At 42.7% G+C, this 15,595-nt stretch overlaps 3 protein-coding genes across 6 annotated transcripts in view; 2 read left to right on the top strand and 1 right to left on the bottom strand.

The window, feature by feature from the left end:
- The first annotated feature begins 705 nt into the window (after window positions 1-705).
- On the top strand, window positions 706-4,039 carry LOC109969628 (tumor necrosis factor ligand superfamily member 10-like). The gene is made up of 6 exons (XM_020616652.1): window positions 706-927; window positions 1,801-1,944; window positions 2,317-2,362; window positions 2,476-2,592; window positions 2,900-3,147; window positions 3,306-4,039. Exons 1-6 carry the CDS (start codon window positions 814-816, stop codon window positions 3,513-3,515), a joined length of 879 nt encoding a protein of 292 aa, XP_020472308.1. The 5' UTR covers window positions 706-813; the 3' UTR covers window positions 3,516-4,039.
- A 137-nt stretch (window positions 4,040-4,176) lies between these two features.
- Window positions 4,177-10,507, bottom strand: msl2a (MSL complex subunit 2a). Of its 4 annotated transcripts, none has more exons than XM_020616661.1 (4): window positions 10,354-10,507; window positions 9,429-9,638; window positions 7,030-8,426; window positions 4,177-6,592 (listed from the first exon to the last, which is right to left on the bottom strand). In XM_020616661.1, exons 2-4 carry the CDS (start codon window positions 9,568-9,570, stop codon window positions 6,302-6,304), a joined length of 1,830 nt encoding a protein of 609 aa, XP_020472317.1. In that variant the 5' UTR covers window positions 9,571-9,638; window positions 10,354-10,507; the 3' UTR covers window positions 4,177-6,301. The 4 variants fall into 4 exon arrangements, with proteins under 4 accessions (XP_020472317.1, XP_020472315.1, XP_020472314.1 ...); XM_020616659.1 differs by having other exon boundaries at window positions 9,861-10,507; XM_020616658.1 differs by having other exon boundaries at window positions 9,429-9,685; window positions 10,354-10,506.
- A 438-nt stretch (window positions 10,508-10,945) lies between these two features.
- The window catches only part of pccb (propionyl-CoA carboxylase subunit beta), a 5,705-nt gene continuing 1,055 nt past the window's right edge, over window positions 10,946-15,595 (top strand). Inside the window, exons 1-14 of the mRNA XM_020616662.1 lie at window positions 10,946-11,271; window positions 11,959-12,078; window positions 12,179-12,247; window positions 12,338-12,394; window positions 12,679-12,792; window positions 13,013-13,123; window positions 13,253-13,361; window positions 13,566-13,686; window positions 13,779-13,860; window positions 13,941-14,064; window positions 14,314-14,421; window positions 14,873-14,973; window positions 15,383-15,481; window positions 15,576-15,595. The exon at window positions 15,576-15,595 is cut by the window's right edge and continues 80 nt beyond it. Of these exons, the coding sequence (XP_020472318.1) occupies window positions 11,023-11,271; window positions 11,959-12,078; window positions 12,179-12,247; window positions 12,338-12,394; window positions 12,679-12,792; window positions 13,013-13,123; window positions 13,253-13,361; window positions 13,566-13,686; window positions 13,779-13,860; window positions 13,941-14,064; window positions 14,314-14,421; window positions 14,873-14,973; window positions 15,383-15,481; window positions 15,576-15,595 (1,484 nt within the window). The 5' untranslated portion in view covers window positions 10,946-11,022. The remainder of the gene's footprint in view (window positions 11,272-11,958; window positions 12,079-12,178; window positions 12,248-12,337; window positions 12,395-12,678; window positions 12,793-13,012; window positions 13,124-13,252; window positions 13,362-13,565; window positions 13,687-13,778; window positions 13,861-13,940; window positions 14,065-14,313; window positions 14,422-14,872; window positions 14,974-15,382; window positions 15,482-15,575) is intronic.

The raw sequence follows: 15,595 nt of genomic DNA on the forward strand, positions 1-15,595 counted from the left end.
AGACTGGAAGTCATAAAAAAAAACAACTACTTTTAACACACTGAAGTACAAAATAATATCTAAACAAATTGGAATTTGAATGGCACAAGACTACTTTGAAATGCATAAAGGAATAAAATTTCAAACACGGGAAGACTATTGCACCTGTCACCTGCACATAACCACAAGACTTTACATTATAGAAGTCAGAAAAAAATGAACAGTTCAGCATTGTTTTACTACAAAAGTCAAAAGATGAGATATATATATATACTTTAAAAAACTGTGAAAAGAAAAATATGACTTGCTTATTTATTTAAGATAGAAGTCCCAAAGTGATCAGGAAAAACAACTCCATGGCAACTAGGCAATCTCCACCTGCAGATGATCATGAAATGTAATCAAAAGCTATAAAATAGCTATTAAATGGACATTAAGGTGAGATTGTGTTGTCACGAAGATAATCTGCTACATAGGTGAGTTACATTCTGGGCCATCTGTAAGAATCAACATGTCCAAATGATCACAAACGTTTAATTGCAGTCACAAATGGGCTACATCTGCGATAAATCATCAAATAACAAAGTTTCTACATTTCTGACAGCCCTTTAAGGCGTCCTGAACTTGCATGTGCAGCGTTAAAGCGCCCTGCTTTCTGGTTATTAACAGTGACATCTTGGGGCTGTCGTATAGCTCCATACCTCCTGCGCTCCACCTACAAAATGCTGCTGTTTCCCTTCCTCCCTCTTCCTCCTCCAGAGCAGAAATGCAGCGGAGCTTGATCCGACTTGTCCTGCCTGCGTTTTCAGTGCGTCTTTTTGGTGCCTTTCTGATATGGCCATTTCTATATCGCTCCAGTGTCTGGGACTCATCATACTCGCAGCGATCCTCCTCCAGACCATCACGGTTGCTGTCAGCTTTATGTACTTCAACAAAGTCCTGAACACGGTAAGATCTGAGTTTGTCTCCCCCTTAATCTTACAAACAGAGTCCATCAAACTGACTCTAACTGGGGAAAAGTGGCGCTTTTCACTGTAATCTGGGTTGTTGTTAAAGGATAAGTTACTGAGCCAGTGACACCGTTTTACAAGACGAGACTTTAAAACTATTTAGGAGGCTATCACAAACAAAACAGCGGTTATACCATTTGGGCTAAAATATGCGTTATGGCACCACTTTGGACCTACAGCAGTGGAAGAACTACTCACATGTAATACTTAAGGAAAACCAACAATACCAGAAATGCTCTGGTACAAGTAAGCCATGCATTCATGCAAGTCGTACATGAGTATTAGCATCACAATGTACTTAAAGTACCAAAAGTACACATTATATAGAACGGCCCGTCTCAGAATAAAGTATTATTTTATGGGATAATGGATGAATTCATGTGTAAGCATCACTTACAGGCTAAATGCAGGCTAGTGTGAAATGTACAGTTGCCTCAAAAATGTAGCATACAATGGAATTAGTAAATGAGATTAAGGAACATACAAGTACCTCATGTCACCACTGTGCAGGAATAATATTTTAGATACTTATTATATATGAAGCATAAAAGTCCTACCTTCTTTCATGCAGGAACATCAGCTTCTAACGTGAGTACATAACAGCAAACAGTCTAAGGAAAGAAGAATAGTTAAGGTTCAGAAGGAGGGACAGCTTCAAGCAACATGTTTCACTCAGACATTATGAAAAGCCGTCAGAGCTCCTAAAACCCCTTTATAAAGTCAATCCATGCAGTCCTGAGCTCTGATTGGTCCGGGGTCACACTTCAGACCTCATTGCATGTTTTTTTGGAACTTATTTTTTCCTTGACAGATGCGGGAGAGCTTCTCTAGGAGCAGTGTGTCCTGCCTGATAAATACGAATCTGCACTCAGGGTTGGAAGAGTCAGCAGCTCAGGAAAAGAAGAGCGACCCCTGCTGGCAAGTCACGCAACAGCTCCACTACCGCATAGAGAAGGTTTTGTTTGATTTTTTGTTACCTCAACGTCAATACACATCTCTAAGTGTGAGAGAAAATACGCTATTTTCTGTCATGTTTTTGGGAATAGGATTATTTTTTCTTTATTTTTCTAATTGTATTCAAGACACTAGTGAGCAGCATATACACAGAACATATTACACATTTGGTCCACGGTGTTTTCAAAAATGTGTTACTCAGACACCATTGATTAGGACTGGATGAGTCAAGGGAGTGACAGGGTCCCTGGTGAATTACTGAATGCTGTTTATTTAGATTTAAAGACACCTACAGGAGGAGCAGATATCATTTAATTCACTCTCTTTTCCTTGCCTCTTTGTCTTTTTGTTTCTCTGGGTGTTTTTCATTCAGACGATGGCTGACAGATTCCAGAGAGAGATATCCACTGCTATGAGAAGTAAGAAAAATATCTCCACTGACTGTCAGTTACTACTAATGGGTGGAAGTATGACTTTTTCCACTAGAAGTGTCCTGTGTATCCGTGTTTCTTATCTGCTTGTGTTTTCACAGATAAGCTGACGGGGGTGCTGCCTTTCCTGAGCCCTGGAGTCCGAGGGGCCCCTCTTCCTAAAGTTGCAGCCCATGTGACAGGTGTCATCTCGTCCACTGAGTCTCCTACAGCAGAGGGTGAGGAGAATTAAAGCAGTATAAGTGAAATCCAGTATACATAGTTATTTGTTTTTCAAAAAGTGAGGAATGTGCTTCAAGGGGTTTCCCAGCTGCTTTCAAATTCAGTAATGTCATCTTTCTGCCTGCCTGTCAGGACCAGCTGTGCAGCTGCTTTCTCATAACCTGCCATGTCCTGTAGTTGTCTTTTGGACAAGCCATTGCATTCATTACATTTTCCAGCAAGTGAAAAGAAAGAAACACCTGTAAAAATGAATCCAAATACATTTTTTTGTGTGTGATTCTGCTTATTTATGTGCTGTTGCAGGCTCGCGGAGCAGCAGGGGGTACCTGGGGCAGCGAATCAGAGCATGGGAGGGCCAGACAGGTCTATCCTTCCTGCAGAGCATGGAGCTGAGGGGAGGAGAGTTGCTGGTGCCCAGAGCGGGCCTCTACTATATCTACGCCCAGACCTACTTCAGACTCCCTTCCACTGGGGAAACAGAAGGGGAGGTAAAGGGAGAGGAAACAAAGGAGGAGGAGGGAGTGCAGCTTGTCCAGTACATCTACAAGAAGGTGATACTTTTTGCAGCCTAGTAAAGAAATTGGAACATGCTTGTGAAACAAAGCAACTCGTTTCAGATGTTAGCAGAAATGAATGCTATGTTAATAGGTTGTATGCTTATGGTGCTTTGCTTATGGAAGTTGATCTTGTATTTGGGGTGTGTCCACAGATGAGCTCCTACATGGCGCCCATCCTGCTGATGAAATCGTCCCGGGGTGTCTGCTGGCCTCGCGGTCAAGAACCCGGTCTTTTCTCCTTGCACCAAGCTGGTACTGCCTTTCTACAGCCTGCTGATCGCATCTTCATCACTGTTAGCAATGCCAGCACCTTGGAGATGGACAGGAGGGCAAGCTACTTTGGGGCCTTCCTGGTGGGCTAGAGAGAGAGTCAGACTAGGATGACTTGATGTAGACATTGACAGAAGTTGCTTGACAATATGAGCAGCTGTGTGAGGATACAGGATTGGAGAAGGATGAACTGGGAGGAGCACAAAGGACTTCTTCAGGGGCCATGGAGCTTTAGGGATATGACCAAACCAAGCTGCAGTGACAGACTCTCAGTCACCTAAGAGTGGCAAGGAAGAAGAGCTGTGTGATGTGTGTATTTACCCCAGCAGCGATCACTTCACACAGTATTTCTGTTTTCAAGGCTGGTAAACAGAAAGTACTGAATGACAGAGAAGACATGGATTATGTGGTGCATTCAGAGCACAAGACATCTGGAGCAGTACAAAAGATGCAGATTAAATGTTGTGCTCTCATGTGTGAACGCCCTCAAGACCCGAGTGAGTTGTTCTGCCTGCGGGTCAAACAGTCAACAGACAAGTTGTCATCCTCTGGAATTGACAGCGGTATTGGACACATGACACTTAACAGGTTTTTTTTTTATTATTAAAAATAAGTATCAAACATAAATGCCTCTTTTTATGGCTGAATTCCTTCTTTGTGATACTAAGAATTACATATCCAGTAGATACCATTCTAATGACTTTAAGTGCTGGATAAATGTATTCATAAATAGTTTCTATACAGGTTAGATGTAACAGGTTCATACTTCCCATGTGTCAATAATAATAATAGAGTGAAAGAACAAACTATCCCACAAAGTTCATGACCTAATGGCCATGTTAGCAGTTAGCTGAACAGATGACAATATCTCAACAAGTTATGACGAACTGCCATGAATATTTGTGGTTCCCAGCCAGTGAATACTGAATCCTATATAACGTGTGATAATGGAGGTGAGGCATGACAACTAGCATTCACTGGACCGTTATTTCCAGATTTTTCTCTCTAGCACTGCGTTTAATGTAAAATAAATGAATGTGCAGTATAAAACTATTACATTTATCAGTGTAAACAGTAACACTCCATTTTCCACATTCTTCCTCAACAACAAATCTCAATCTACATAGGATCCACTGTATGGAAACCCATCTGTGACAGTTTAAGTACACTTCAGTCAGATATCCCCTGTACGCAAAAAGACACAAAACTGAAAAAGTAAAAAACTATCATTTAATTCATGTTGTATTACCTGTTTTCCATATTATGGCAGTGAATGTTTCAGCAATAACAAGGGTCACTCCTCAAATAAAGAGTTTTTACATAAAAAAAACAAACAAAATAAACTAATCAGGGTTCAAGTAATGCCCAAAAGAAACACATTTTGAAACATACACACACACACACACACACACACACACACAGGAAGATAGATCATATTTTCTGATCATACTTTAATCCACCTGCTACTCCCTGGTCTGAGTCGACAACCAAGGTGTTTGTTTGGTCTGCCTGAGTCCTCTCTCCCCTTCAGTCTCTTTTTGGTCACCATGACTGGACTGACAAACATGTTGTAGGTATAGCTGAGACAGTAAACACAAACACAAACAATACAAAGCCTCTTGGGTTATAGGAGGGCTTCAAGGTGCTTTAATCAAACCACACACACACGCACACACACACACACACACACACACACACACAAAACAGACAGTGGTACCAAATTTCAAACACTTAGTATCAAAAATAGTCTCTGAGTTGGTCTCTAACCAGTCAGGACACTACAACTGTAGGAAAAACGCACACCCAGTGGATATTTTGTTGTGTTAATGACAACCTATGGCTTCAGTTTATCTAAAAACACAGAGTAATGTACAATTCCATAGTTAAAAGGTAACTGTGTAATATTAGAGAAGAAAGTCTGCTATAGTCTATGAATGGCAATACTGTAAACAACTGCGTGTGCGCACGAGAGCTGGGGGGGCTCCTTGTGGTGCTCCTATTGCTATGGTAACCAATGGTTAAAGTTGTAATTTGGCCAATCAGACTAAGTGCTTACAACCCACCATCCACCTCCCCACTGACATTACAGTAAATCTCAGCAGGCACACACACACACACACACACACACACACACACATATACAGAAAAACCGTGGAGCCAGCCAAGTGCTTTGACATTACCTTGCTGCCTGTACAATGCCTGCATCAGTCAAGTTCATTAAGACAAATTTATTAACAGCTGACAGTACTTGGGTTGAGAGAGTTAATGAGATAGAAAAGGCATACAGTCGTGTGTGAGAGCAGTTCTTCACTGATTAGTCACAAGAGTCATTCACAATTACGGTGTGAACACATACAGAGTTAAGGATTAGTAAGGGCCGTCCTGATACCAATTATCCTTTTCTTAAACATACACGGAATAATACTAAAACATGGAAAACGCTTTGACAAGTGAGTGAAATATGCTGATGCAGCTTTTGTTTCCATTATGCGGACACAAATATACTTAATTGGGTGCACACTAAAGAAAAACAAAACCTGGTGCGTGTTTGTATTGCCTCTTACTGTATGTCTGTGAACAAAAAGCACCTCTGAAGTACAGACCAGTTGTGGAACTTAGTATAAGTGTTTAACTACAAACAGGCAACAATACTCACGGGCACACAGGCACAATACAGAAGGCTTTGGCACACCCATGCTAGTCTTAGTACTCAGCATTTTCCAAGCAGGTTACAGGACAGGACAGACCCATAGCTGCCATAGGTTGCCTCCCCTCTGGGGGGGGGAGGAGGTACAGGTTGTCAGACACACAATGATCAGCCATCACATTCAATCAGCACTCAGCTGTCTGTTTTTGGAGTTCCAGCCTTTTTGTCCAATCAGCAGCTCCAGTCCTCATAGTTGGGCTCTTGTGAAGAGCTGGGAGACAGAAAGGTTGTGGTTACGGGGGTCCCTGTTGCTGTGGCAACATTGAGGAGCGTGTTAGCGCGGATGCTGGTGGTTGTTGGGTTGCGGAGCGCCGCAGCCGCTGTAATGCTGGTGAGGTTGATGCCGAGTGTGAGCCGTGTCTGCTCCAAGGCTTTCTCTGGCACGGCGAAGGCCTCGAGCTTCTTCTCGCCGTTGGCCATGTAGGAGTTCTGACAACCTCGACAGATACAATCCAAACACGCCTGAGGAAGGTGACAGAAAACAGACAAGAAACGTTACTTTCATTTTACATGTTCTCCTCTTTACAATGTAGTTTATATACCCTGCCTTTAGTATGGATTTAAATCTGAATTTGTCAATACAGTACAGTGACATTACTAAGTCTGGTTCCAGATCCTACAAATCACAGATGGCAGTTACTGTTTACAGACTGAGCTGGTCTGAATTTCAATTAATTGTCTTAGGAAGAAATACTCTGCCAGGGGTCTATATTTAAAAAAAATTAAATTATATTAACAAATGTTAGACTACATGAAAGAGTTACAAAAATACTCAACACCTATTCACATAATAGAAGCATTAGATTTCTGAAGAGCTGAGTTAATAGACAAAATCAGCTTACCATTAGTAAAATCATATTTAAAAAAAACTTCCATACACAATGTGATCATGGTCTCACCTTGCGGTTTGAGTAACAGGGACAGCGTTGCCCCCTGCAGGTCAGCACAGAGGGATTCTGGGTGGCCCTTCCACACTTACAGCCCTTCTTCTCCACTGGCTTCTTATAGGGAGGCCTGACGGGTGCTGGAGGCACCAGGCAGCCTGACATCAACCGTGGGTCTTTGTTTCTGTCCTTGGTCTTAGAGCCTCCACCACTGCGGGCCTTGGCATGTGGCTTCTTAGGGCCCAAATCAACATGCTTTCTGGCACCTTTATTGTGGTTAGGTGTAGGGCGGTTGGGCTTAGGAGGCGCCCCATTGTGAAGGGATGAATATGTGTGTGCTGGTATAGTTAAGGAGGGTGTGGGTGGTTGCGTGTGAAGAGCATGAGAGCGGTTTGGAGTACGTGAATGAGAAGATGAGTCCTGCAGGATGGAGGCGATAGGGAGGGGTTTCACCTTCTCCCTGTCACTCTCTGAATGAGATCGTTTACGGTTAAGGCGGACTGGCAGGGGTTTGGGGGTTGGAGGAGGATCAGAGGAGAATGAGTGTATGTGAGCACCATGGCTTGCCATTGTGTTAGTCCTGTTTGTTTGAATCTGTGTGTAGTTGTGACCTGTGTCCAGCTGTATGTACATGTGAGCGTGTGCACTGTCCGTGGCTATGTGGGTGTGTGTCCTGTCTGGCTGTGTGTGAGGAGAATCACGACCAGGCCGAAGGGGATCCAAAGTCTGTAACACTTCCTCCACGCTGAGAAGGAATACCTCCCCCTCCTCCAGTCCCCTGCTGCTAGCTTCCCCATCCCTGAGTGAGCACACAGTGCCTGGAGTTGGGGCTAAAGAACCTGTGGTGAGATTCAGTTCTAGATCACCACAACCAGTACTGGACAGAGACAAACCTGCCTGTGGCTGCTCCTCTACAAGCTCACATACTTCGAGCTCAGGAGAAGAAGGATTCGGGTCCTCCAGCACTTCTCCGTTGCATTCCTGTGGCCCATTGGAACAGGGAGGGTCAGAGGAGTTCTGGGGTACAGCAGAGAGCTCTGCAGGAGCAGGTGGTGCCTCTGTGGTGGTAAGGGACTCAGAAGAATTCTCATCCTCCTGTGCTAGGCTTAGATTCCTAGTCTCTATCTCCTCTTCATGTGACATTAGCACCTCCTCTAGCAAGGTCATAACCTCTGGAGACCCTCCAACATGGTTGCTGATTGACTGCAGCAACGGTGAGTGAGTTACATACAGACACAGCTTCCTGTAACACTGAACCAGCAGAGAGAGCTGTTTGTTCTCCTGGAAGCAGGAATAGTCCTTACATCGGCTGCATGATGGTCTGATCTGCATTTTCTGGCCTTTACAGCCCAAACAGACATAATGCTGACACTCTGGATGTGTTGGGGAAATGGGATCCTGCAGTAGTTTACCTGAGACAAAAAAACAACAGGAAGCTGTTAATGCACTGTATCATTGTTGCACTTACATACAGCAACTATGGCACATTCAGCTGGTTGGACTAAACTCTCATTCAACCCAATGCTTCTATGGAAACAGCTGGAACTATCAATTGAGCTATTATTTCTTAAATAAAGAATTTTAGAACAATGAAAGGTGCCATCAAATGTCTTGTTTTTTTCCTGACCAACAGTCCAAAACCCAAACATATTCCGTTTACAATTACACAAAACAGGGCAGCAATCACTTTTCAAAACAGACACTAAATCAGTTCCATGTAACACATGATGCATTTCAAACAGGGAAATCAAATGTAATACCAATATAATAATCTGTGCCTTGAAATTTTCTTTGGGTCTATACCATAAATGTCTGTTTCCTGAACTTCTTTATTTTCTTATTTATCCCAGTTTATTCCAATAAACAAAGGATTCAACCTGCTTTATCATTATGTTCACATTACTGATTTTACTGCTTGCCTCACCCATCCTGTAAATGTGATTAAATACTGCATGACTGCACAAATGACACGCCAAACCACTACATAATAGGACCGGTGAGAAATATTGTCACATGTCATCCTGTCAATATTGTCCATCTCTACATGCAAGCTCTTGTGACAGTGTTGATATTCCTGTAGCTAAGTGGAGTGAGTAAATAAAGCATAAATAGGAAACACATGGCCCTGGAGCAGGCACAACAACAGAGTCATCATCTGTCTTGACAAGAGCACAGAAGACGGGCTCAGTCTCGGTTGCTAAGGAGACCACGGTGATGAGCACGAGAAATTGTGTAAACCCTTGCCAGCACACGTACGCCCATCAATACTTAAGTCTAAATGAAAAGTAAGGTTATTAAACACTCATGCATTTCAGTGACGTTTAAGTAATGTGCGGTACGAAACCGATGGTGACAAAACAACAAGAGAGCGAGTGGCATGCTTTGCTATTATACAATATTTGCAGGATGCTTACCACAGACACGGCATGCGAGGGACTCTCTGAAGAAGTGCAGGAGGCTGTACATCTCAGTGAAGGTGTGAGGCTGCCGCGGGTCACACTTCAGCACGGCCCGGCTGGCGGACACGTACAGAGCAGTTGCATTAACGGGGTTCATAGCGGTGTACTCCGAAGCCTCAGGAAAACACGGCCCGGAAAAATGTCCAGGCACTCGCAGCAACGGAGCTATAGATAGCCAAGTCTCAGGGTGGATGGAGGAAAGATGAAATGACCTGGCGGAGCAATAATCAGTCGCTCCAGTGTTTCGATGAACACATATGCATTAATAATAGACACAATAACAGACAACGAACATGGTAAAGCGGTTATCACTAAGCGCGCAGAACGTTAGCTCGGCAGGTGACTAGCTAAAGTTAGCATAACCGGTTATTAGTCGTTGTTACTCACCAACCATATGTTTCAGATCAGTTAAAGTTTCTGTTAATTCGGACCAATTATACTATAGGTTATAATTATTTACATTATCCCTAACGCTGTTCAACAGCCAGCAGTGAATCAAATGATCCCACGATCCATGATCAAAAGGTTAGCATTGTATAGCTAGCGTTAGGTTACGACACCAGCCAAACGTTACACGAGAGATGTTCGATGTTAGCCGTGGAGCCCATTTAATATCAGATACCGTCTAGTAGTCGATGTCGATATGATCGATAAGCCCCTGCTAAGATCACAAATTTGTTTTGTGAGCAATTAGCTAACAGATCCCAGGCGCGCACTCGATGTAAACAAAGCTAACCAGCTATCGTTAAGCTAGCCAAATTAGCCAGCGAAAATTGAACCGTATCACTTAACACTCGGGCCGTTTTATGCCTTATGCACAAGAGCAAAATGCAAGCTGTAAAATGAAATCCTGCTATTTTGATAGGGTTTGGTATAATACCTTGCGAACGGTGACCGCAACATAGTTAACTATCCGTTTAACAAATGCATCAATCATTCGATTTTCCACTTTTCCTCGCATCAACCCTTCTCAACAGGCATGGAAATCACGCGAGACTTCCCGTAGTTACCCTGGGTTACATTCTGTACACAGTACCTCTCTGTGCTCCCATTCAGTTATTTAAAAAATTCAATTTCTTTTTCTGTACATCATACGGCACATCATATTATTAAGTAAGACATATCGCTTAATAAATGTAATGCTTGAAATTGAAATATTGCATTTGGGACTCCTGCATTTTTTCCTGTGATAAAAAAAACTGTTAGGAAACCTTTAATTCAAAAGATTCATGAAATCTAATGTTGTATCTCTGTGTACATCACTAATGTTTAGGGTAATGTTTGGGGCCTATAACTGCATCGTCAGTCATTAAGACAGGGGACAAGTTGACGGGAATATCCACTTGGCAAGATAGACTCAGGGTTTAAAAGGTCCATAACTTCACTTTTGTATTACAGGTCACATTCATGGGTAAAAGAAAACCCGATCCCCTTCAGATCCCACCCATCAGCTATAGCTACGAATTCCTTATTTCTGATTGGGTTTGAGATTTCGCCCCTCATTTGCTATTGGTTCAAATTTCTTTGTCATCCGGAAACACGAACAGCAATGATGGCGTCCTTCAGTGTGGCTCGAGGCAGTTGTGGGCTGCTAAATGGTTTGCGGATATCTTTCAGGAGTTTGACGCAAATGAAACATGGCGCAGTGACTGCTACTTCAATACCGCACACGGGCCTGCAAAAGGACTGCCGCTGGTACTCGGTCAGCCACCTATCCGTTCAGGAGAGAATTGACAAGAAACGGAAGGCGGCGCTAGCTGGGGGAGGTCAGAATAGAATTGATGCACAACACAAAAGGGTAAAGTCAACTAATATCACCTTAGTTTCTGTTAATGTTAGTGTGCAGTAACTTCAGCATTTGTCTTAAGTACATTACACTGACAGCAGGGCTAGTTGAGTTAATGCCTTGCTCAAAGGCTCCAGGTCAGTGGTTGCTGCCCTTGAACGTAGAGACTCTGCCAGTCTCAGGCTCCAGATTTGAAAATGACCCTTCCAATGTTATAACACAGTGTAATGTATATTATTTAAACAATTTGACGTGAATATTCATGTTTAGAACTTACTTTTACGTTACTTTTTTGGTGCGACAGTGGTTCAGTGGGTAGAGCAGTCGTCTCCCAACTGGAAGGTTGGAGGTTCGAATCACGGTGCCTGCAGCCCACATGTTGAAGTGTCCTTGGGCAAGACACTGAACCCTAAAGTTGCCCCTGATGGTTAGAGCCATCAGTAAGCTGGTGCCGCAGATGGCTGCCTTGTTTCTGTACTGGAAACAAATTCCTTGTGTGTAACATACTTGGCCAAATAAAGTTGACTGTTATTACTGTAGAGGATTATTAGTACTACTACAGTGTCAGATCAGATGTTATTCTGTTTTGCTTGGTAAAATCTGTGGGTGGCCATTTTGCCTGAAAATAAGGAGTGGGCAAAATTTCTACAATTCTCTACCTGTCAAAAGTGTAGTAACTTTTGGTATTATGTACTGCAGGGTAAGCTGACAGCCAGAGAGCGACTGGAGCTACTGCTGGACCCTCAGTCCTTCGTGGAGGCGGACATGTTTGTGGAGCATCGTTGTGCCGACTTTGGCATGGAACAGGACAGAAACAAGGTAACAAGACAGTTCGTGTTTTTATCCATTTAAAATAGTAACGGTTCATTTCTCTTGGGTTTGAAATTTTGCTGTTACCAAATCTTTTTATTTTTGTCAGTTCCCGGGTGACAGTGTGGTGACAGGCCGAGGCAGGATCAATGGCCGACTGGTCTATGTATTTAGTCAGGTACCACACATACATAATTATTTTGTAGGAAAGCAAACATCTTTGAGATGCACAGCAACTCTTCTTCACTCGTCCTTTTGTCTCTCTCAGGACTTCACTGTATTTGGCGGCAGTCTTTCTGGAGCTCATGCACAGAAGATCTGTAAGGTCAGTGAAAGCACCAGGAACATTGTCACTTTTTCATATTTTATAACATCACTCAGATACTAAAGTGTGTAGTCATATGTCTGTGTGTACAAACCATGCATGTTAGTTGGACAAAATGGAAACATGCTGAAACAGCGGTGTTAAAAATTAAGTAAATGTTCCTTGGACACTGAGAATATGTTAATATTTGTTGGCATATTTGTATTTTGTCAGTGGTTCTTGTTTAATCTCAGGCTTTTCAAGTATTTTTTTTTATGTACCAGTCGTAAATGTTCTGTGTTCAGATTATGGACCAGGCCATGACAGTTGGAGCCCCAGTCATTGGGCTGAATGACTCTGGAGGAGCTCGGATCCAGGAAGGAGTAGAATCTCTGGCTGGATATGCAGATATATTCCTGGTGTGGTTATGTTGTAAAGTCTTTGCATGTAATTCTCATCATACTACATCAAGCTTCAAGAACTGAGTCTATACTCAGTGATTTACTGGTGGAACTATAGGCAACTTACACTTGAACGTGCTCCCCAGTGTTAACATCCTGAAATACATGTGGCTTTAACTTTAGGGAGGTTTGACACTATCACTAATAAAGTAAAACATTTAACTTTTTTTTTTTTCAGAGGAATGTGTTGGCTTCAGGAGTTATCCCTCAGATCTCCCTCATCATGGGTCCCTGCGCAGGAGGGGCCGTCTACTCCCCTGCCCTGACAGATTTCACCTTCATGGTTAAGGTATACACACACTGAACACCAGTAGTTTAGCTTTTTTTCATTTAGTAAACAACATTTAATTTCGGCTGCAGAAGACAACCAAAATGTTTGCGTGTTGCCAGTGTGCATGTGTGTGTTTTGTATGTCTAGGACACATCATACCTGTTCATCACAGGACCTGATGTTGTGAAGTCTGTTACCAATGAAGATGTGACTCAGGAGGAGCTCGGTGGAGCCAAAACACACACCAGCGTGTCTGGTTAGTTTAAATGTTATATCTCAACATCCAAACTCTCAGCGTGCTGTTGCTGTGTGGGTGTAAATGCCACCGGCTCTGTCATAGTTACATCCCAGTGGGCCAGCATTACTGGTCACAACATGCCAATCTCTCAGTAGCTCATCTGAGGTTGCTGTTTAAAAATACTGTCCGCAGGGTATAAAATGTGTCATGTCTTGTTGTCAGGTGTTGCTCACCATGCATTTGAGAATGACGTTGAGGCCCTACTCAACCTGCGAGAGTTCTTCAACTTCCTGCCGCTCAGCAATAAAGATCCGGCGCCCATGAGGGAGTGCCACGACCCCAGGTAACCAGTCACCTTTGCCTCCACTTTACAGAACAGTCACCTGTTCTTAATGGGAGAATCTCATCATGTCTGATCACTTGTCCTTTCTTCAGCGATCGTCTGGTACTTTCATTGGACAACATCGTCCCATTGGAGTCTACCAAAGCCTATGACATGTTGGACATCATTCAAGCAGTACGTAAACCGCTTTCTCACATTGTAAGATGTACAACTATATCTGTCAGTAAATGTTTTTTCTTCACACATCCGTTCAGACAGTGGATGAGAGGGACTTCTTTGAGATCATGCCCAACTATGCCAAGAACATTGTGGTGGGATTTGCCCGTATGAATGGACGCACTGTGGGGATTGTGGGAAACCAGCCCAAAGTGGCTTCTGGTGCGTAAAGAAAACTGAAGGGCTGAAAGTAAGAGGGACAGACACAAGGCATAAATAAATCATCAATTGAAATTGTATTAATCAGATTAATTACATTGTTTACAATATTTTCTGTTGTCTTTTCCTTTTTTAATTTAGGTCCCAGAAAGAACATGGTGGTTGAAAATAAATCGGGCACAAAGTTATATTTAGCAGATTGATCTTTTTTTTTTTTTTTTAACATTGCTTCATTTCTGTCTTGTGCATCAGGTTGTTTGGACATCAACTCCTCAGTGAAGGGAGCCCGCTTTGTACGCTTCTGTGATGCTTTCAACATTCCCATCATCACATTTGTGGATGTGCCGGGCTTCCTGCCAGGTATTCTTCAAAATCTCACAACCCATAATACACTGGCATTTACACACAGAGTAATCCAGCTACTGGCCATACGCTATCTTACATCTTAATCAGGTTAGGGTACTGAGCTCTGAGCTCAGGTTAGAGCATGGCAGAGCATCTCTGCTGCTGTGAATAAAACAGTCAGCAGAATGTTTTTGTCTAAATGGGGTGTGTTGTCCACAGACAGAAGGGTCCACCTGCACAAAAAGTAGGACATGAATTAGCTGCCTGCTCAGGGAAATAGAAGAAGTTCCTACAGTACATATACTAATAGTAAATACATGGTCCACTAAAAGTTTCAATAAGGACATATTCATAAATCTGTATACTGTGACCTACTGAGTACACATTGTGTTACATGACATGCATCTGTAGCTACTGTCTGACAGTGCACACTCCCACCATTTAACTGCTGTGATGTCACTAACAGGTACTGCTCAGGAGTATGGAGGCATCATCAAACACGGAGCCAAACTGCTGTTTGCTTTTGCAGAGGCCACCGTCCCCAAAATAACCATCATCACTAGGAAGGTGCGAGAGTCAATGGATGGGAGAAGAATTGTAATAATGAAATATAGGTCGGGGCTTTTAAGATATGAACTGGTGGAGCTCTCGGCTCAATGTTAGCTTAACACAACTCGTAACAAAACCACGGTGTTGGAGGTTTTCCAGACTGCAATGAGCACATGGAGCTCCTCAGTTAAATAAAACTGATCAAATGGCCAAAATGTGGTGAGATTATTTCTGTGTAGAATTAGACCAACTTCTGAACTAAATCTGACAGGAGTTAAATCAAGCTAAGTGACTAACAGTCACTCTACAATCAAAGCCATTGTAAATATGTGTATTTTAGATCAGGAATAAACACTATACACACAAATCTAAGACTCAGTGTGTATATATATATATCTATATATATATGTGTGTGTGTGTATCCCAGGCTTATGGAGGAGCTTATGATGTGATGAGCTCCAAACATCTGAGAGGAGATGTGAATTACGCCTGGCCCACGGCCGAGGTCGCTGTCATGGGTGCCAAGGTATAAAATATCCTAATTCTTTCTGCTTATCTATCTCCACTCCACGTCCTGTGACATAACAGTTTATGATGCATTTCTGTATTTTTTTTTTTTTTTTTTTTTAGGGGTGCTGTT

The sequence above is a fragment of the Monopterus albus genome, unplaced genomic scaffold (genome assembly GCF_001952655.1).
Source record: "Monopterus albus unplaced genomic scaffold, M_albus_1.0 scaffold176.1, whole genome shotgun sequence".
Taxonomy (NCBI): domain Eukaryota; kingdom Metazoa; phylum Chordata; class Actinopteri; order Synbranchiformes; family Synbranchidae; genus Monopterus; species Monopterus albus.